The sequence below is a fragment of the Plectrocnemia conspersa genome, unplaced genomic scaffold (assembly GCF_051122295.1).
Source record: "Plectrocnemia conspersa isolate PC_06_02 unplaced genomic scaffold, ASM5112229v1 ptg000011l, whole genome shotgun sequence".
In the NCBI taxonomy this organism is placed as follows: domain Eukaryota; kingdom Metazoa; phylum Arthropoda; class Insecta; order Trichoptera; family Polycentropodidae; genus Plectrocnemia; species Plectrocnemia conspersa.
In genome coordinates this window covers 5,023,208-5,047,623 of record NW_028277175.1, presented here as the reverse complement: position 1 = coordinate 5,047,623, position 24,416 = coordinate 5,023,208, and the positions used below count along the sequence as shown (strand labels likewise).

Here is a 24,416-nt window from a genome sequence, read left to right as displayed (position 1 = left end):
TTTGAGTCAACGAATTATTATTATTATATTATCAAAACCCGTTTCTACGATGCTTTGTTTATGATGTACATACCTTGCTCGAATAAAAAGATACAATATTTTAAAAAAAATTGTTAAAAATTCAAGATCATTATGTCACCAATTATATCTTGTTATTTTGTGTGTCGTATTTTAATTACTCTATCGGTAACTCCATATTGACAGCCATCAAATAATTGTTATCGCTACGAGCTAGCCGCAAAGGTAAAGAATAAAGGATGCAATCGCGACTTTTTTAAACAGTGTTTTTTAACAATTTATACCTGCTGACTGGTAAATTTAGGATAAATATTTTGTGGACCACTAACACAGGAATAAAAACTATAATTTATATAGTAAGAACTGAAATGGTAGGAAAAAATATATTCATGTGATTTTCAGGTAAATATTAATTTTTAATTCAGTATTTAAAAAAATCTTTGCACCAGCGGTTGGAAAACAATGCTTTAGGGTAGTGGTACGTAAATCACGGGATAAAAATATAAGGCGTTATTCAACAATAATTAAGTACCAATAAAACAGCGAAAAAAATATGTTATCAAAGATTCTTTGACGGGAGCAAAGGCGAACAAGAGTGCCAAGCGACGCGACGCAGATCACGTACTCTCTCAGTCTCTCCGCGACTGCCGGAAAACCAACAACACGTGACGCTAACAAATTTATTAAAATATTTTTTTTTTTAAATAATTAAATTTTACGAAAATAGCTGTCTGTATTAGCACCTATACATTGATATGCAAATATATAAATGATAATCATATATAACCTGATTCTTATTAAATTAGGTATGCATCATTTTTTTTTCTATTTAAATTAGGTATGCATCATAACACATTTTTTTAGTATTGGACAATTAAGTACCGTGCTCTAAATAAAACCATTATTTTATAATATTATGTGTTTTATTTAGATCTCTAAAAAGACAGAAGTATAAGAGCAAGTCCCACAAAAAATTGTGGGACTTGCTCTTATACTTCTAATTGTGGGACTTGCTCTTATAAAAGTGTTTTATTAAATACGCACTGCATCGAAAATGAAATGAAATGAAGCAAAGAGGAACTAGGATACAAATACGGATACTATTCGTACTCCTATTATATAGATATATGAGAAATTTCCTATTCAACAACAAGGGGAACATCGCTTCCATATTTGAGGACAGTACGAATTAACGTATCATACAGAACGCGAATCGCTAATAAATGAACTCATTTTTTTCATGCTGCTTTTTAAATAATTTAGATCTATTTTGATATTTTTATTTTGGAAACATCAGTTAATGATTTAAAAAACTCATTGTACGACCAAATACCCATTTGTTTATCATCTGAAATTAATAAAAATAGAGTTCCTCTGCGGCGGGTGATTTTTTCCTTGTATTATTTCAAACATAATTATTAAAAAAATAATAATTGAAAATATCTTTGGAGTGCAAAGGGTTAAAATGGCACGCGCTCCGCATAACGAAGGCGAAGATTCTTGACGCCTTTCCGCAAACTTTGCGATGTGCATACTAAATCTTTGTTTTAATGTCACTCTCAAATCTTCAGACAAAACACAGGTGAAGCCGGAAATGAAAGCTCGTTTTTAAAGAAATTGTGATATTATATTTGGGTTTACGTTATGGTCTTGAACATAAAATAAAATGAACACCATGATTTTTTATGGTAATTTGTTACTGGAATGTTTGAGGTTTGTGATCTAAATGGACTTTCATAAATAACAATGTAAAGGCACGTTCCTTGAGGTCAGAAATGGAAATCACCAGGAAGCTGTAAATCAAAATGCGAATGAGATTAAATCTAGGAACGGAAACGATTATGCTCGACACATATTGAGTTTGCTACTGTTTTAACATTCAGGACGACACCTTTTTGTTCGAAAGGATATAAAAAAAAATGATCAACAATCAGAGAATCGTAGGGGTCGGTTTTCTGATTCATATTATATATCGAGGGTGGAGAATTGTCGAGGGGTTCCTTTCGGGTAATTTCCATTAAGCAAAAATAAACAATCTCTCACATGGGCGGCGAAAGCAGACAAACCGTAAATATTCTCGACTCGCAACGTGTGGTTGCAAAATGGATGATACACGTGACTCACCTAAGACCATTGTTCTGCTACGTGAGTCATCAAAACAATACTTTTTTAATGCCAAACAAGATAACAAAAAAGATCATGACTCTATTGGATCTCGTTAGCCGTGAGCTCTTCTGGTTCTATTAGCTTACATTTTTTGTGGCAAATTGGTCAAATTAAATCCGCATCATGATCGTGCTGTCTGTTTATAAATAGGATTGATTTATGACTCAATGATGTTAATTTAACTATAAAATAAATCAGCAAACTGATGATTTCCCACGGAAGAATCCTTGGCATATATTGAAATTTAATTAAGGTAATGTTATAGAGGGTTGGATAAGACTGATTGCTATAATGGCGTGAAATTGAAGCCATTGTAGGTCTTCGCTGGATATTGTCAAGGGTGAGTCGTTGCATGGTAAGGTAAACCCATAACCCATAAGGAATGCTAACATCATCGGTAAATAGAGCAGTGGCTCACAAAATATGTATATAAAATTTTTAAGCTCCGCATTATTTCTCAGAATACATTACCGACGTAAATCGTTTGTATTTTTCACAAGGAAACAGCCACTCTAGTATATTTCATAATTGAGAAAAGAAAATGACACATTCTCGGAAAGATGTCATTGTAATGTTGAAAAACCAGAAAGAAGAGACGTGACGTTTCCCACATTAAAAGCAAATCTTTATACCAATTAAGTTATGCAAACTGACAATCCGTATTTTATTGTTAAAGTACGTTTCCACATTTCATCACTGGATGACATTTTGAGAAATACATACTGGTTTAGTAGAACTGATAAATTAATTCAAGTATCAATTCTGCTTGCGCTCGAAACTTTGTTTTTTTGTTAGTATAACTAACAACTCATTGATATATGAATTATTAATATTATTAAACTCATCTGAATTATTTTTATTACTGTAAACTTAAGCGTTTATGAAAATCATATCAAACATATAAGAATCAATGTCGGGCGTCGTGTTTCGTACATAGAATATGATTATATATATTTTATAAATATTGTTCATGATTTCAGTCGATTCAAAATAATGTTAATAGTAATTCAAACCACAATTGATCATTTAACCTTTACCGGACCGAGTGTACGAAAAAAACGTACGCTCCCAACGTGGGTACGGAAAGACCCCCGATCTTCATACTAATTTTTAGACCTTTTCGACAAGAAATAATAGCATAAAATCAAGTATATGCATTTGAACAATCATTACATATATTAATATCATGGAATTATTATATTTTATAACATTTTATCGTTTTTTTACGTAAAATAAAATTACACTAAGAAGCGTCATCATCGAAGCATGTCATTTTCATCACTGTGGGCGGGCAGAACAGTGTCCGCTATCCCCACTACTACCCGATGTTGCGACAAGTGCTACTGTTTCTCAAACTATTGTATTAAAAATAATATATTTACTTACTACATATTTATTTTTTCATTTATAAATTTATGTGCAGGGCTTTACATATTATCATCAATATTCTCTCTCTCCGAGATCAATATCAAGTGTCTTCTCTTTATTTGATTCCCATATTTATATACATTGCACACGTGACGCATTTCCTTATGACACATTCCATAAGGTAACATGTACACCATCGATTTGTCCCTTCGATCGACCCTGTGACTACATGTGACGCATCATCTCTGTGACAAAGAGAACAAGTCTAGTACTGTTTCCAGTTTCAAGTGTCCCATCGATTTATGGTTTCGTTCAAACGAATGATACCGAATAGACCCCTTGTTTGCTCTAATTGCTTTAACATAAACAAACGTTCGTATATCACGATTTTAGGTCGATGAACTAATTACGTTGCATCGTTGAAATTGTGTCGCAATCTTATTGAATTATATAATTATAGGAATTCATAGATTCAAAATCAAAGTATATAACATAAACACCGCGCGTATTGAATAAACACTGTCTCAAAAATTGCAAGAGATCCGTTAGGTCCTTGGCGACACCGGAAATCATAAACATTCCAGAGCAATATGTATATCTCGCTCGCACCCAATAGATGAAATACACATTTTATGCATTTATAACCGAAAGTGTGGGCGAAACAAAAATATTTTATCCCAACTGCTTTTTCTGTTATGTTATGAATGCACGCAAAAAGACCAAAACAATAGATTTAATCGGAAATGTTTAATTTAAATTTTTATATTGCCTTTGATTCATTATTATTATTATTGTTTTTACATGTTACACTAAAAAAACACTATGTAATAAAAATAATGATGACAATAAAACTTCTTACATACCTAAATATTATGTAATTATGTAAATTTCATTATTAATTATAACACTAATATATAAAACGATGAAATCACAAAAACACGATGAAAAAAGTAAATTTGCCGTCAACTAAATACCACGCGAATTGAGAAGCGCAGTTTCGTCATCCGTTTCTTCGTGCGACACCGGAAATCGTGCGCATTCCAGAGCGATATATGTATATCTCGCTCGCACCTAATGGATGAAATACACATTTTATGCATTTATAACCGTAAGTGTGAGCGAAACAAAATATTTTATCCCAACTGCTCTTCTTGTTATGTTACGAATGCACGCAAAAATATCAAAACAATGTATTTCATCACAAATGTTTGTTTTTAATCCTTATTTATGTATGAAATCTACTAAAAATTATCAGAACATATGTGTAATGATTTAATACAGGATTACATATAATATGAACTTATTAACATTAGTAATTAAAAAGTTACAACGAAAAATAGCGACTTAGGGGGCTTCGAGTCCCCCGCTTGGTCCGGGCTAGGTTAATTAAGAACGAAAATACTAAAAAAAAAAATAGAATAATAAAGAATATTCAATTACCAAACAGCCATGAACTACATTGTTATTGTATGATATTGTGATATCTAATGAAAGAGTACTACAATTGACCGTCATTAGATCACGTGTGACGAGAACAATGGAAATATAGTTGATAGTCCGTCAACATGGACTAAACCATAATATATAATTGAGTAGATTGCAAGTGAATATACAGATGCTTGAATTTACATATGGGAAACCACTGCACAAAATCTACGACTAGTGAAATACTTTAAAAAGCATTATGAAGACACCTTTTTTAAAATATATATATAATATACAAATGTCATTTGATATAATATTATCAACCACATGATATGTTTTCATTGAAATATGATTAATATACATATACTAAGAGAAAGGCAACACAAATAAATGTTGTTAAAAATCATTCTCTAGTTATTCTTGTATTTAATTACAAATGTAAATATAGCAAATATTACGTTTTATACAATACGTTGAACTTTATCAGCGATAGCACATGTCGTGCATGACAAATGTAAATATTTGCAAAGTGATATGATTATAAAATGAATTGATTATTACATTAGCATTAAATTAAAACAATGTATAATCATTGTTTATATTAGATTTTACATAGTATGTGTTAACTTTTGCATTTTTTTGTGAATTATTTATGTATATAGAAAGTTAATAAACGATACAAAATATTATCACCTTGTAAAATAATGAAAAGTGGTCCTAAATAATTTACATGTAGAACACCCGTTAATGAGATTGATTCGTATTTGCATTATTTATAACTAGATTATCTTGAATTAGTGTTATTCTGTTATCGTGATTCGATAATCAAAGTGTTTTTTATCGATAATGATCAATTATTTAATTTGTTCATGTTTGTATTTTTCCATATTTCAATAGCAATTATTATTTTTATAACCTCAAACATAACAAAACACATACAATATTAAGCAATTTTCTAGATTTTATTCTCTTTCATTTCACAATTTATCTTTTGACAACGAGTGATTTATTTAGCTATTTTTTCTTTTTCCCTGTTGGTTAATAAGACTAAGTAAGATACACAGTGAAATCTTTAGCTTGCATGATATAAAGTTTGTCACAATATATTTACTAATAACAATATCAATATTGTGCTATACCTAAATGCGTCACTTGTCTATAAATGTATATGTAAAAATAATAAAATAATAATCTTTATATTGAACTTTATAAAACACAACAATATTATTTTCAGGCCTCATAGTCAATTGTGTTAATTTTATAAAATGCAACAATGATTTAAGAAGAGTATATAAATATATTTTTGACTATATTATTACTTTTTGAGAAAGGTAAAAAAATATGTGTTTAATACATAACTTTCAGATAGTTTATACTACTTTAATGAAATATGAATTGATTTTTAAATCAGTACGATACTAAGATGTGGATCGTTTGGTTTTAAATTAAAAAATAAAATACATAAAAATACCTAATACTATTTTATATTGCAGGATTTTATAAAATACAGCAATATTATTTTCACGCCTTATAATCGATTGAGTTGCTTTTATAAAATACAACAATAATTTGAGTAGTTCGTATAAATATATCTTTGACTATTTTATTACTTTTTGAATGAGATAAGAAATATTTTCTATGGGTTTAAAACATACATATATGACTTTCAGATAGTTTATACTACTTTTATGAACCATTCGTTGATTTTTCAATCAGTACGAAATAAGATGTGGATTGTTTGGTTTTAAATTGAATAATAAGATCAATATCAGACTACTCTTAAATGCACCAATTACTGAGATTTATTTAATGTTTAAATGTACTAGTGTCGGTACCTCACGACAGTGAGGTACCGAAGCTAGCGAGTGTGCAAATACCGGACTCTCAACTTTTTGGGTTTTAAATATTATTAAAAAATAAGAGATAACACCTGCGCGCCCGACAGATATTCGATTGATCCTTGTGCACTTTTGATTATTATTACACTTATTAAATAAGGTAAAACATATATTCTATGGGTTAAACATAAATAATTTTCGGATATTATTTTCACGGATCATAATCGATTGAGTTGATTTTATAAAATACAACAATATTGAGCAGTTGTTTGTATATGCATTTTAAATAAACTTAAAAATATTTGTAATGGTTTCAAACATATATAGCTTTCGGATAGTTAATACTATTTTCATGAACTATTTGTTGGTTTTTCAATTAGTACGATACTTAGACGTGGTTCGTTTGATTTTAAATTAAATAACAAAATCAATATCGAACTATTAAGTGCCCCACTTATTTAAAATAAATTTAAATTTCTATATGCATATGCATGTACAAGTAAAAATAATAAAATTATACTAATTTATATTGTATGATTTTATAAAATGCAACAATATTATTTCACGCTTCATAATCGACTGATTCTATAAACTATAGTTATTTTAAAATAATGTATGGATATTTGTAATGGGTGTGTAGTATTAAAAAATACTTTTTTTTATGTAATGTATGAAAAAAAAATCCAATTTCTGTCTCGTCAATATTCGTTAGTAAATAAGAGACGATTAATTTTGAGCTACTTTCGCTTTATCTACACAAGTAAATAAAACATATTTCCAATTAAGGGCCGTTTATCCAAATTGCTATATAAGTTTTTATTGAGATCACGTGTTCGAGTTCATTCTTAACATCCGTGTTTACAATAACAACGAACGATACGAAGGCATTATGGTCGTTTGATATAGCCGCGATACCTTATACTGTCAACAGTCCTTTATCCCTCTCTCACGTGTGCTTTTTTATCGTTGATCGGAGGGAAATGGATGTATATGGTTGATACTTATGAAAAGAGGTGAAGTTAGGTCATACGCTTCGGCGCGTATAGTATGGAAGGTATAAAGGTATGGTGTGGAATGACTCATTCACCGGTGTGTTTGTTGTATACGGTAGGTGAGTTAGTGCGTCGACGTGGATGCCCCCGTTATATCCACAATTATGATCAATTAAAAATGTGTGTAAATTTATAGCGACTGGTTATAGATACTGTTAACCGTTTAAAGCGCGGCGTGAGAATATAATATGAAAATGTTTCGTTAATTATTGTCTTAGTTGTTTTTCCTTTTGTATAGGCAGATTTATTCATCTATAAGCGATACAACGTGTAAGACATTAAAGTATAATAAAGCCATGTTTCATATCTATATTATATACAAAATAGAGAGACTTGGAATATAGCTTAAGATCTACAAAATAATTGAAAAAATATTTGCTTTCAGATTCTCACAATAATAATTAACTACATTATTTATATGATCAAGTGAAAGATTGTATATTATGAGTGCAATTCAATGGTACGTATTGTTTCTAAAACTAATATAATTTATTCATAATACACAAATAAAATTGTTAGTCTAATCCTTAATCGCGTGAAATTTTTTTTTTATTTTATAAAAGCATCCAATATTAAATTTATTTATTTTTACATCTGTGCATATGTATGTAGCAATTATCAAAAATATATTGATCATTTCAATCATTATCTTTATAGTTAAATGGCTTAATTTGAATAGCCCTTGTAGCATGAATCTTCCAGTTGAACTATCTATTTTTGAATTTAATCAAGTGACTTAAACACGAAATTAGCATAAGCTAATTATACTTAAATTAAAAAATATATTAAATGATATGCTCATAACGTGTGAAGATTGAGAATATTGTTGTATTTTATAAAATCAAATAGTATTTTATTTTTTTATTTATCCATTAGCAATTCAATTATTTTATGATGTAACATAAACGTTTTTTTTAACAATTCAAATCAAGCATATTTAATTCCACATGTTTAGCGCAACCATTTTTAGGAATTGACCTACATCTGAAACATCTCCCACTGCCCGTGCAGTATGTCTTAAATTGTTTTTTTTAGTGCACGCGTGTCACTGTTTTATTACAAAATATAATATGTTTTTAACTAATAAAAATATAAGTTTTAAAATTAAAATCTAATTAAGGAAAAGTTATATTTTTAAAAGCAAAAAATGTTTTAAAACATTTGTTTTTATTTTGATAAAAATTCAGTAAGATACTAATTCAGAATAGGAATTTCTATACAAACAAAAAAACATTATTAGAATTGTGTAATTCAGATTATAATAATAGGGACAATATTGTGCAATTATTGAAAAAACACATGTTATTGCATAAACAGCAAACAATGAACAATTGAGCAATTAAAATAAAACGTACGTATTAAGACAAAACATCACCTCTCGTCGTACAGTGTAATTTAATTTAATCATAGGTTTGAATCTTGGCTAAATGTGAATTTAATTAAATATTTTACAGTGTTATTCGATTATTACAAAATAATTAATTCCAAACATTCACATTACAAATGTTTCATTCATGTAACATCATGAATCGACACAATATGTATGTAATTAGCATTCTTAGTTGAAAACTTCACAGATTTGTTATTCATGAATCGATTTTGTGGGAAATTCTATTATTAAATTATATAGTTTGGCGTCAATCCAAACCCTCTGTTAGTCATTCATTGTTTGGAATAATTGCTCATCGACAAATTCGTTTAGCTCGATTGTCAAAAGGTACCCTAGACGTGTAATTATCCCGGCGCACAAATTGAGGGGTTTCCGTCGAAATTAGGGTTGCCAGATTCAAGTAATAACAATGAGGGTCACGATGGTGTTTAAGAAGACTTTTATTAGTCCAATCAATTAATATTGTATGTAATTACAATGCATTGACAATAAATAAAGAGTAAATTAATTTATAGTATACTTACAAAGTTTTCTAGAGTCTGAAGACAAGGGTAAAGTAGCCCTAGAGCCGGGTCCCACGTCTATGGGAACCGGATAAGGAAGGTCTTCGAAAATTGTGTCGCTGTCCTTTCTTCTTCTTCCGAATAAGTGCCACATCTTCTTGTAAGCCATTATCATAATCTTTGGTTTGGATTCCTCTTCTCTGTCTTTATCGTTCACTTCACATGATTATTACACTTTTTACACCCTTAATGATATGCTATAATGGACACAAAACCACAATGCGTATGTTAACGTCTGTAAGGTCTATTTTGGGTTAACTTTCATATAAACAAGTAATTTCGCGTCTTAACAAGATTATGCGTCTTATCGCACCACAGCTTCCTGTGCTGTGGTTGCGTAATAATAACTTTATAAAAAAATATTTGAAATTGTCATTTAAATATAAATGTTAAGCAATTTAGTTAGTACTGTAGGTGCGTACATTTTAAAGTCAAAGGAGGTTATTACAACCTTGGCATAACTATTGATATTCACGTATTATAATATAGATACATACTTCCTTCTAAAGCATATGCAAGAAGTTAAGCAATAGTATTTTAGGAGGCCATCGATTCATTGATTTTAAATATAAGGTTTCAAGAGAGCAAGATAGTAACTGTTATCTTTATTTTACGTGTATCTATGAATACGAAATATGTATGTAAACTCCATCCGGAATGTCGAGTCAGTACTATATAGCTTTGATAACATTAAACAAAGCATTCCATTGGTCAACTTTGACTAAAGATGTACCCCTTACACTTTCCAACTATTTCATTGTGTAAATTACAATTTCACAACAATAAAACATTTACTGAGATTTGATTAATTTTACCACATTTTAAGAATGATTTTAACAATGATATTTGTATGAATAAATGTAGGCAATAATATAAAAAAGATATGATTAAAATATACTAATATAATTAACTACCTAAATGTTTATCTTTACAGCAATGATTAAGTATAATTTGTGGGGAAACATATCTCATGGTTAATAAACTATATTGGTTAGAGATGTGTTCAAAAATTAAACTGATCGAATTATTAAAATATTATATCTCAAATATTATTGAATATTTAAGTGAAGGGTGTGTTTAAAAGTAGCCAAATATTAACTTTATTTATTAACTTTAAACGAGAAGTTGGACAGAAATTATATAAACGAAAGTTATTATGAAAATATTTTTTTATATACCATTTAAATTAGAAAGTATTAATCTAATCTTAAAAAGAACAACTCAAAATATTGTTGTATTTTATAGAATCATTATATATTAAATATAATTATTTTATTTTTTTACTAATTATTAAAATTTTATATTATAAAAATAATCTTTGAATACTGTATTGATGCGATAGTAGTTGCCGTTTTTTTAATAATAACACATTTATTTACTCAGTTACAATTTCCATATTTTGATATAACCTATTGGTTACTTTATTAATTTCATTCATATAAACATATTTCGACTGTTTTGTTTTGGGATATTTTGACTTATTCTACAGAAAATAATTGAGCAGAGATTAAAATAAATGGTAATTTCCAGGTGTGAGTCCATGAAATGAATGAATAATCAAACTTTGTATAAGTTCTCTTGAAGTCGGTCAAGGTCTGCTTCGAGATGTTCGACATCAGCTTTGATAGGATATCTAGAGGAGCTTATCTTTTAAGAATAAATCCACGGAATGAAAGTTAAGGAACAAAAAAAACGTTCAATTTGTTGCCTCACGGTCTTAGTCACTGTAGTTACACTACTTCCTTTTTTAAATTAATATAACATGAAAGTTATTAATAATAATGTTTAATTAAGAGTTGTTACACGACCGAAGACAAAACAAAACAAACATTTTACTAGAAACTACCCCTTTTATAGATGGAAAATAAGGAGACTATTGAAGCTTCCTGGAAAAAGTGAAAGTGAATTAGAACTATATATTTTTTAATTTTACTAAATTTTAGTCAAAGTTAAAAATCACCATTTTTTCTTTATGTTAAATATAATTCATTCATTAGACATAATTTAATTTAAGAAATAATAATCTAATCCTAAATAACTGTTCAAAATATTGTTTTATCTAATAAAAAATACGTCTTTTTTGATGCATGAGAAAAATATTGTTGTATTTTATAAAATTATACAATATTAAATTTATAATAATTCTGATTTACATTAAAAAAAAATTATATGATTAACCCTAATTAACCAAATTCAAGTGAAGAAAGAAATAGGTAGAATAGACTACGCAAAAATTTTCTTTATTTATTACCACAATATGGTAATAAATTGTTTGTTTAAAATTTTTCTGTTTTTTATAAAAACAGATTATGCCGCGTAATAATTTTATTGTTGTATTTTATAAAAGACTAGCTGTCGGTTTTTACAATTTTGATGACATTGCAATATTGTTTTTTTAATAACCAAAGCTTAAATTAATTTTATAACATAAAGGACAGCTTTTTACATATAATATAATTGCTGAATTATTGAGAAAAGGGAAATATAAAATTGCACCTTAACTGAAATAGCTTTCACTATAAATTTCATACCTTGCACTTTAAATATAGTTTAATTTTTTTTAAATTTAATTTATTAAATTCAGTCTGGTGTTTCGCCATTTTTAATGGTTGTTGATTGTGTTTACTTGGTTATATATGTTATTGGCAATGGAATAGGAACAATAGATAAATAAATTTATCTATTATAAATGTAGTATGTAAATCTATTAATAAAATAAAAATGATATAAAATATTATATTAATTTTAATATGATTTAATAAAATATAGGGATGTTAACGACTTTGATATACATATACATATACATATACATATGTATTGTACATTTATTCTTTTCAAGGCTTCTTCTCAAATTTCAAATAAAAATGATACACATTTATAATCATGAAACAATTTAACGTTCAAGGGTGTTGAGTTACAACGCCTGACATTCAAATCCTACAACAGAGTTTCTCAAAACTTGTTGATAAACAAATAAACAAATACGTGGGTCTGCTTATCGACACCCACTTCAACTTGCCACTGTTCGAATCGAACGTGACCGTGACCACCTGTTTAATGTTGACCATCTACTAAAAGCAAGGTGTACTTTTCAGTGCTGGTTTAGGAGCAAATTTTTAGAACCACTCGTTTGTGATAACGAATGTAATAACGCATAAATTAAATTCGTCTGGCAGGCGTTAGCACCACAGTGCCATAATGGGTCAAAGGCTAGCCGATATGCATCTCGCATACGTATATGATGAGAATATGTTACCAAGCTGTAAGACAATGGGGTTTGATTCTACTAGGACAATGGATCCATAAGGACAATTCGAGTCTTTACAGGATGTTGTAGTTGATCGTTTACGAGGATCGTGGGGGGAAAGAAGTACTAAACCGTTGCATTCGTCGCTCGAGTGGTTTCCCAAGCCGGTCACTTGTCGCATTACCAAGGTAACACGACTTTGACCATCGAACAAGACCATTGCTAATGGATCGTAGCTGGTTCCGACTTTGAAGAGGTTTTTTTTAAATACGTTCAAAGGGCACAATATGTGTGTTATAGGAAAAAAGTAATGGAGAAACGATGGGGGTCTGTCGGGACGACTTAAAGAAGAGTTTAAAAGAAAATATATATGTATATACCTATCTACGTTTCGCAGGAGTGGCTTTGGTTTGTGGGTATGAATCACTTTCAAGAAACAAGTTAATTTGTGAACTGCACTCAATACACAATTTAAAAAGATTCAGATTTAAATTATATTGATCATATATGTTTTTGATTATTTAAATATGTGTATAGCATTTAAAATATTTAAAAATAACAGGTAACACCCAATAAGTATTCTGTGATATAACTTTATCGAAAAGATTGTAAAAGCGCTTCAATTATCTTCATAGTTCGAGCATACAGTGGGGGCTAATAAAATTATTTAGTTTATATGAAGTAGTATGGCGAAATATTTATTGAAATTGTTGAATAAAAACAATTCTAGCAGTACATACACAAATGTTTTAAAATACTTATTTTGATAAGCCATTATGACACATGTATGTAAATAGTCAATAGTGACTTATCATCACACTTTAGATAATTTTTGTCAATATATGTATATATATATATACATACTATATGTGATACATATGCATGGCTATTAAAAATACTATGACGATTCGAACTTCCAAGTGGAGGGTAGGGCAGAGATGCATATATAAATCAAAAACTGTTTTTATTATCGATGTTTTTATAACAACCGATTTCACAATTTATGATGATGAATGAATTTATTTATCTTAATGTATCTTAAAGTTGGAAGAACCAATTTCAGGTGGATGAACCCTAAGTAATATGCACACTATTTTTACTTATGGATATCTTCAAGCAATTAAAAAATATGGACAAATGATCGAAACACATTGTACCACAAAAAAGTACAGATACAAAAATAGCATTTTTTCCGTTTTTGTATTTTACTATCAATTTTCTTGAATTAATCTGATGTTTATTAAATATTCATATGAAGAAAGAGCTGGAATTTTGGAACTAATGATTTAAAAACTACTTGTTTTAAAAATAAAATATAGATTATAAGTATATAATTATGGCCAGAGTCAGATACAAGTCTATTGAAAAGACAATGCAAATTTAAACCTGAGAGTGGAGGGTAAGGCATGGATGCATATATAAACTAAAAACTGGCTTAAAATTGTATAATTTTTATTTAGAATAAGAATATGCCTATCAAGTTAATAATTATGGCTAATGTCAGAAATATATGTCTATAGAAAACACTATGTCGATTCAAACCTAAGAGTGAAGGGGAGTGTAGAGATCTATTTTAAATGAAAAATGTATTTATGAAGCTTAAATTGTCACTATTTCTATTATAATATTCTGTTTCTTAATATATAATAGATAAAATAAATTTATTTCTCTGAATGTATCATACAGTTATAAGACCCAAATTAAGGTAGATAAACCCTATTACACGAGCAAAATAACACTCTAATTTAATTAAGTATTTTAAATCAATCAGAATAATAAGGAAAAATTTATCAAAAAACAATAAACCATAGAATATTTTATTTAAAATAAAACATTTTTCCTTTTCCTTTATAATAAAAGTTATGTTTAATAGAAAACCACAATTTTAATCTTTATTGCGTTATTTATAGTAAGAAATTTCCTCAATATTGAAAAAAGTAAACCTTTAACAATCAGTAACTAAAAACTACTGTTTTTTTTATATATGATATAAAAAAATACTTTTAAATGCGACACCTATTTTTATTTTGGTAATAACATATATTTTGCTAGGCATGATTTATTTATATTATTTTTCACGCCTGTGCTCCCCTTTATTAAAAAATATATTTATTGAAATTAAAAGAGAAAACGCATAGATGTGTATTATTTATATATTTCTAGCGATGAATCAATAGACTGAATTCCACGTTTGAATACAGATAAGTCCCGCATACATTACAATAACACTCACTTATCTCTCTACCCTATGTTAGTAATACATTTAAAAAACTGCATTTGTACTGGTATTTTCTTTATAATAAATTTCTCTACATTATAAATTAAAATCGCGTGAAAATTTGCATTTTATCGTTTAATCCGTACTTAAAACTTTTCGTGAGGCGTCGGCTGTGATTTATTACTTTCAGGGGTTGGGGGTGCGTTGAACTCTTTGTCTGCATGTACTGGCAACACCGAAACATATCTCACGAATATGTCATTTGGAAAATTTAAACGGGACGCAAAATTGATATTTCACACGCTTCGTGTGTTATAATCGCATTATAATACGACAAAAAATTAAATGGCGAACAATTCAATTATTTTAATCAAATAAAAAAAGGTACGAAATTCGCATGCCACAGTGCGCTATTACAGATCGCGATTTTATTTTTTTAACACCAAAGAGCACTTTTTGCGTCCATCAGCGCAAATTCAAATATTTTAATTTCTTTATATTCGCTTGAAATTTACATTCACACACAAATAAATGTTCACATATGTGTGTATGTACACAATCGCGCAGTGGTAACAAACGGAAGAGTTACGCACAAGCTAACCTCACTTGACAGAAGTTACCCGCGAACTGATAAAGTGTATGAGAATAAACTATAAACACGCGCAACATTCCAGACAAAACAGTGGTGCGCAGGTGTCGTCAACATTTTAATACATACAATGATTACATTTCTCTCTCATTGTGGCTTAATTCCAAATTCAGTATTCTATAATAATAATAACAATAATTATTATTTTTCCTTTAAAAATGCTATACAAAAAACATATACAAATTTAATATTGTCTGTATAAGTCAGGTTACAACGGAAAATAAAAAAGATTTTTAATCAATTGTTGTTGATAGAAAATAACAATAAAATATTCATACTTTCCATTAGTATCGCATGACGCGCGAGGAGTGATTTGAAATATTTTTTTATTAAATTCATATCTTCGTATAAGCGGCAAGATAAAAACGGTTCTTTAAAAAACAATATAAAGAAAAGTATGGCGATGGGGTAACCGCGATCGACAAATCGACCACGAAGCAATTTTTAATCGACCGCATTTTAGTATGAGATACGTCTATAACGTGCTAAAACGATTGTCTAAACAAAATAACGATATAAATTTTAAAAAAATGTAAGAATGAACCGTCACATTAACTATACTAGGATCAAATTTGTATGAAGCACGTTAAATATGTCAATATATCTAGTGATGATTAATATAACACGTGTCAATGTTAAAAATAAAACTTCACCAAGCATCTAATTGAAAACATTAGTTTTTGAGTCCATTAATAGCTTCGTGCAATTTTCCTTAAGTTAATATCCAAAGCATCATTATTGGAAAACATCCAAAATAAGACATACTGTCATTGATAGATCGCCATTAATAAGTCATCAACAAGAAAAAAGTTTAAGTGAATAATATTAAGATTTCATGAAATGCGAGGGGTATATTTTTCATACAATTATTGAAGCGTTGGCGCATATAGCGGGGGCGTGCGTTACTAGTAAAATGACGAAATTTGATTGAGTAAGTGGCATTTTAATATTCACGCAAAAATATTCAAAGTACATAAAATTTACGACTGCATTGGATTTTTAGTTTTATAATTATTTACGCATAAATTTAGTTGCTAAATATGATATTATTTTTAATTAGGCTTGATATATTTATTAATGTTTTTAATATTTGTGAAAACCTGTAGGAAAGAATATAATTTATTTAGGATTATTTATTGTTTTTTTACTAAGAAAACTTCAAGAAATTTAGTTCTATCTTCAATCATAAGTAGAGTTTCTTGCATTTAAATTACTATATTTTAACACAAAGAGTATATGTAAATACAATATTTTTATAAAGGGCAAGCTTAACATATCCTCAAATATTTTTATCATATGTTACGGTAATGTCCTATCGATTTTTTTAAAGATTGACGCAATTTTTAAAACTCATATGGTAAAAACATGTAGCACGTTTTTGCCGTAAATTATATTTATTTGTTAATTGTAAATCTTTCGTTGCAACATAGCAGACGTTAGCTTAATACGTTACAACGGGGTAAACACAATTAACAAGTTAAATTTGTTGATTAAGTTTTTATGGATTTGTGAAAAGCGGTTTTTATTGTAAATATATTTATTAAATATAAATAATACTTTGCAACATGGCAGACGTCAGCCCAATGCGTTACAACGGGTAATCACAATTAACTGCTAAGCAAGCAGTAAGACATCAGACTCGATTTTTATATTTTCTGAAATTTAAGACTGAATTTTACAGCAAATCTTCGGAAATCCCGAAATATAACTCCTAGTATTTGATGATGGTGAATAGTTTAATGTTTTTTTAGATTTGCTGATTTCTTATAAATTTGGGGAAAATGATTTTTAAAAATTATGTAAGTAGTGAGACACTAGACTAAAATCAAAGTCTGTAAACATGTAAATCAGTGAAACATAAATTTTATTGATTATAAACTAATATTATAGCTTAAAATCAATAGGTGCCACTATGCACGAACTAGAGTGATTTTTTTTTTTGTATTATTTATCACGATATTCATCCGTAAGATTAATAAAATCTAGGAAAACCCAATCTGTGACGGTCGATCGGAATTATAATTATATAGTTTACACTAAATCCGATTTCACTATGTATATAAGAACAAGTACGATTTACAAGTAATAATTAATGGTACACAAATAATGCACATTATGATAAAGTAAATTACTATATTATTTAAAATTATATAAACAAAATTTACCACCACTAATAATCATATTTTATAAAAGATCAGAATTGTAGATAGTATACTAATTCACTGTTTAGTTTAAATGTGATTATGAGTTTTTAAGAAGTTAAATTTGCGTCACCTGCGTCTAAGTGAAAATTAAAAATGACGCGTATATTCGTGACCCGGCTCTTAACGATTAATATAATATATTTTATTCACTTTTTCGTTTTCAATTAAAGTGAATGTTTTTATTTATAATAACAAATTAATCTTGATTTACTCACTGAAGTAATAACTTCTATTTAGTCATGAAATTACTAAACAAGCCGAATATTTATAGTCGAATGTTAATGAAACCATTGACCATTTTATTGTTAATCAATAAAGTTATAGGTATATTTTTATAGTTCCACTTAAGTTCCCACATTAAAGCATTCCAACCAAAATTAACGAAATACCGTTATAGACAATTTACAATTGGTAATAAATTTTATTGATCTTAATGAAGTTGATTCAGATCTTTATTTCTACAGAACGAGTCAGTTTCCGCTTCTGTAAAAAATACATTATCGTGGGCAGTAAAGCGTCTATATTTCTGGGGAGCTAACAAAATTTACGCGATGATCTCAGCGGATGAGTTTAACAATCCTAGATGATGTTTGAGCTAATTCGGCACAATTAACTGCACAATTAACATGCGACCGCAAGGTCTGTACGATTAAGGTAGCCTGCTGACTGAGACTGCATGAATACAATGATTCATAAAAAAATACACAATATGACACGACGGCATTGCCGACGACGTGACAACGCTGCGAACGCTATGTGAATTTATGATTCGGAAAATGAGGTTTTGCGCAATAGCTACAGGGAAAAAAGGTTTGACGACCACTGTGACGTTTACTGTTATGGCGTTTGATAAATCAGATTTCATATTGTGTCTAATTTATTCAGTCAACGCTTTGTCTGTCGCCGATGTAATGTATTGGAAACGTGAAATAATGTGACGTTTTTTTTTGCTTTCGTCGTTTAGAGATAATCAATATTCCCGTGATGATCAAAGCGTAATCTGTGTGGTGAAAACATCAACCCAGTTTGTCAACATTGCTAAACCATCAATTATTCACGATTTTATTTATGTATAAGTTTTCAGTAACGAGGCAAATACGCTTTAACATCTACCTATGTACGAGATTAGCTTTTAGGCATTCATTAACAGCTTGTAATTTCATCCTCCGTTCTTGCAATATTATATGAAGTCATTCCAGATGTGCAAAAAAGTCAAATATATTACAACTGTACGAGATTTGCTGCGAAGGGTAACGAATGACTTTCAATAGAAAAAACTTCTATTCAATTATTACTGTTGGTAATAATAGCATTTTGTCATCGACTAAAAATCGTGTAGATTGGAACGAAAAGTTCTTTGAGAACTTTCACCATTGAAGATATTGAAAAGATGGAAGAAGGTAGCGTATGATTGCAAATAGCAGATAAGGTAGTAAACACCTAATTACAACGACAGAAAAGAGTAAACTAGTCAAAAACTAAACATGAGTTTTAGTTAAAGTTTATAATGCTACATTTCGTGTTTACATAATAATAAATCTGCTTTCGTAATAAAAATTGTAATTGCAAATCAATTTGCGTTTTTTTAATATTTCTTTTAATATTACATAGTAATTCCAGATAGGCAAAAATGGCCACAGTTTATTAGCAAATTTCTGTAAAATTATTTTTAACACCGAAATAGCGAAACATTTCAATTAAAGAACAGTTTAATATTTGCTAATCATAATACACATAATTGACAACCACTGCAATATTTACAGTTGCAAAACATTAAATTTGAATTCGTCATCAAAATGTAAAATATTACGGAATGCGTAATTTTCAACGCGCTTACAACGTTTAGTTTAATTATTTTAATGATAATAATAAAAAAAACAACGGTCTCTATTGATGGCGTTAAGACCAAAAATCTATCTGAGCTGTCATCGGCACAATGGCCTAGCACGCCGAACTGATTAACTATCACTGACAATTATGGCAACGTGACTGACGCATCACATAAATTATTTATCGTCCATTTTCAAGATTAAAATGTCATTCACAACATAAGCTCATACCTTAATAATAACAACACCATAACACTGCATTTTTTGACCATTTCAAACAGCGACGCGCGTACCAACCGAGCGAGCGACGGACTACGACTGGTTTTGGTTTTATACGCGAACCTTTACAACTCCTAAAACTTAACAATGAAGCGTCAATCAACGCACGTATTTGCCTAATGTCGCGATGAACGCTGTTGGAATGTCGTTAACCCGAGTGATGTATTTTTGTTAAGTTTATCTAGAGCGCCATGATTAATATGTAGTGGATATGGTGAGTCAGTCCAAGTTTTGTAGCAATAGCCTGGAACGAATATCACTTGAAGCAATTATGTGTCGCGTAAAAGGGGAAACGACACATAAATATACGTTTAAATGGACGTAGTGCACTTGTCGATTATTATTTAAATATACTCCCCCTTTTTAAAAAAATAAGCACGCCATGAATTCTCAATGTCATAAATTAAGTCTCACTGGTGGGTCACACAAAGTTTTAAAATGTTTACAAGTGTTTGCTGTATGCTGCGTTGAGAATATTATTTTGTAGGCCGTGGTTTTGAAACAAGAGTCGTGAATGAACAGAACAGTGTTTAAAAATATTTAAATTACATATTATTTATAAAAAAATTATAACTTTCCCCCTTTTAAATTTCCAGATTTACTGAAATACATTTTATACGTGTACTTCATGATTAAAGCATTAAGGAAGCTTCCGAAATTTCGTCTCATCCATAATAACGCCCGCGCGAGCATTAATAAGCAATTTCGTCTCAGAAAGCCAGGGCCGGTAATCTCGCTTATTAATAATGGGGGCAATTTCGCGATTCCTGGAATCGGATAAAGTGCGTCGTGGGCGCCTCCAATTAAAACCTACATTGCGAAGGTGTCGCCGATGAACCGTTAAGGCGAACCGACGCAATCGGCTGCATATAGTTTTACCTTTGATTTTATTAAAGCACACAAAGCAGTGCAACCGCTACATTATTATGAGCCGTTCTAAAATAGCGCGGCTCACATTAGCGGGTTTAACGTTGCATCGCGTGTCCAAAGATACGCACTCACAAAATACATTAAACAGATATAAATAAATTAAAAAATATGTAAAGATGCAGTGGCAACACTGGCCGGTAGAAGGAAAATCGCGAAATGGCGTGAAAAGTGGAAAACAAAATGGCCGACGTCGAGTGTCGCATGTGAACGTTTTTCGCACTGTATTGTTTGTGCATTGTTTGAGGTCGTAAATTCAGATCGGCGTCATGAACCGGTTTCGTTCGATGATGCATCTCAATGGCGTGTTACGCTTACGCGCTTAGCAGGTGTATGATTATGGAAAATGGCGGAAAATCACTGCTTTATTGAAAATTTAACATGCTGTCCATGATTTAGCTGTTACACTCACACCTCACTACATATACGTTAAGTTAATTGTGTTAAACCGATCAAGTATCCAATTTCATTTGAAATGAACGAATTTTTTAATTGTGAAAAATCACTCCTTTATTTACGAAATGAGTCTATGCCTTTATCCTTATCTATTCGTTCAGTACATACATATTATACATTAATACATAATGAATATAGCAAGTTTTGCTCGTGTAGCTAGATAAGTTTACAATTTCACAGCATCAAGTCTGGAAAGCCTTTATGTTTTAATTGAATTTAGATTTAATTTACTTTGAACCTTTGTGGTATTCAAAAACTAATTTACTTTGCGAAATTTATTTATTTATCGCGAAGAAACTTGTTAATAAATTCTTAGACAATGACGATAATTGAATTTTCAATTTTGAGAGACATTACAATAAGACTGTGCCAAAAAGATGCTCGCACTAGAAAATCTCATGAAAGCAATGGCTCGCAAATTTAATTTTTTTATTAAAGTTTCAGCTGCATTGGAAAAATTTGCAATTGTATTAAAATAACAGTGTTGCGTCATCTGAGCCAATCTTAGATTTTGCTTCGATTTTTCGCTGAGAAAATTTTTCACTTTATGCGTGAGAACGTATTGTGTTTTATTGTTTATTACAAATTCGTACAAAATTTATTACACATGTGATTGTTAAATTTTGCAATTGACACTATTAAGACTTTTACCTATGTCACCTCTCGCATTAAAACCATAGTGTACGCTTTTGACTGACCTTAATGTAGTCTTGCTGCGTGGATAATTTTATTGACATATGAAACAATCGTACTGTGTATGTTTAAAGAAATAAATTCAGTTAATAATTTATAATTGCACTCTTTACTTTAACTCAACTAAATTAAACTCAACAGTCCTATAATATAATATGTTTAACGATTTTATAGCAAAATGAAAAAAACTGGAATCAAAATAGTTATTAATCCGTGTGGGGTTTTAATGGTTTTGAACTTAGTTAAATTTTCATAATAATAAATTTGATTGCAATAATCTAATAATAAACTATATTTTGACCACGCATATAAGATTTATATATACAATTACATATTAGTTTTTTAATAATGTCTTGTTTTGAAAGTTGAGGTTATTTTTGAAGAGGTGCGTAAATAATTCAGATTTGATCAGTACAGTAAAATAAATGATCCGTAAATATAACTAAATGATCAGTAGACATAATAAATAACCGGTATTTAAATAAAATTATCAGCATTTCATGTATAAAGATCGTCATTTGAAATATAATGATCGATAATAACAATAAATGGTTTGTATATAATTTATTGACAGTTGCAAAAAGTCTACTTGCTGTCAAACCCAAACATAACCTAAACGACACGTATGTTCGGAACATTTTGGCCTTAATAGTCGATGTGTTGCCCTACAACTAATTTTTTAAATAAAATTCGATGATGATTTGATATAATCATTAATATAATTAGTATAATATAATAAAATAATTAATATAGTCCGGTATTAGGCACACGTACGTTTGGAACATTTTGGCCTTAACAGTTAGTGTGTCGCCCTACAACTATTTTTTTAATCAAAATTAGCTAATGACGTACAGGATTCAACATTAACTAATCAATGGATACTGATAATTTATTATGTCTATTGTTCATTTAGTTATATTTATATCCATTTTGAAAATTGCCGCGTGTCAGAATTTTTGTGATCATCACAACTGCCGCAGTTTTAATGAATATACTTAAAACTTCTCCAAAGAATTGACTTGATAAATATTTTAACCAAAGTTTTACTTGTTTTAAAAATTATAGATTGATTTCATAATTGCCATTAATTTTCCCCTTAGATTTTTATTAAGCAATATGATAATAAATATACAGTAAAATTAAATTCGAACAAAAACAAACTGTCTGATTTTCTAAAATACAACAATATCATTCTTACGCCTCATAATTGCCTTTACAATATCGGTTCATAAATATTTAGGAATTATTTTTAAAACTTATTATTTCAAAATGGATCGGTTAGGAAATGATTATATAATTCCAATGATAAAAATATTTAAGATTCTTTTGAAATCCTGTGAAATAGTTAATAGAAAGATTTGTCGATAGTTTTAATGACATCGTGTAAGAATTCGACAAGTATCTAATTTATTTGTGATACAAAATAACATTTTCAAGGCTGACTTCAGATATAATATTATATTTTGTATTCTACAATTGAACTGTCAATAATAATCAGTATGCGTCGTATCATCCATCGTATTAATCGATTACATTGGCAAGTGGACAATATAAAAATTTTAGTATTCCAAAACTTTATCATGTTAAAATAACTACGAAAATAGTATTTCTTAACCGTTTGTACCAAAAATAACCTCCCATATGTGTAGCTATTTAAATGTACTGTGTGTGAATTTAAAACATCTGATGTTCTTAAAACAAATATTTGTAATATAATTAAGTAATAAATAACATAACTTATGAGATAATTAGAAAGAACGTTTCAATGGCACAAAACATATGGATGTATATCCGCAAGTGTTTTTTAGTTCTAGGTCATTTTTTCTGAATCTTCTAAAAATATTTCGCCTCATTGTATTAGATCTTAGAAAGATGTGCCATACATTTTTGTATAATATGTTATGCATTGATTTTTTACAGTGCCGCTTCAGCGATCTTAAAACTTTTTCAATTAACACATTAATCAGATCAAATGTGTTGGATTTCATGCTCGAAATCACATCCGTTGACGAACACCTGTCTGTATTGTTCCCAGAATTCTTTGTTCATACATGAGTACCATTTTTGGACGTGTTGTAATCACCGCATTGGATT

At 29.4% G+C, this 24,416-nt stretch overlaps 1 protein-coding gene across 16 annotated transcripts in view; it reads right to left on the bottom strand.

The window, feature by feature from the left end:
* raskol (Ras GTPase-activating protein raskol) overlaps positions 1-24,416 on the bottom strand; it is a 196,343-nt gene that overhangs the window by 66,136 nt on the left and 105,791 nt on the right. For 2 of the 16 annotated variants that reach the window (XM_088198391.1, XM_088198399.1), the window contains exons 1-2: positions 20,199-20,287; positions 9,782-10,017 (exon numbers count right to left, since the gene is read on the bottom strand). The exons of 8 other annotated variants lie outside the window; for them this stretch is intronic. In XM_088198391.1, the coding sequence (XP_088054517.1) occupies positions 9,782-9,935 (154 nt within the window). In that variant the 5' untranslated portion in view covers positions 9,936-10,017; positions 20,199-20,287. Of the gene's footprint in view, positions 1-9,781; positions 10,018-15,800; positions 15,915-20,198; positions 20,288-24,416 lie in introns of those variants that run through there. 6 more of the 16 variants (XM_088198384.1, XM_088198390.1, XM_088198388.1 and 3 more) reach the window with 6 other exon arrangements.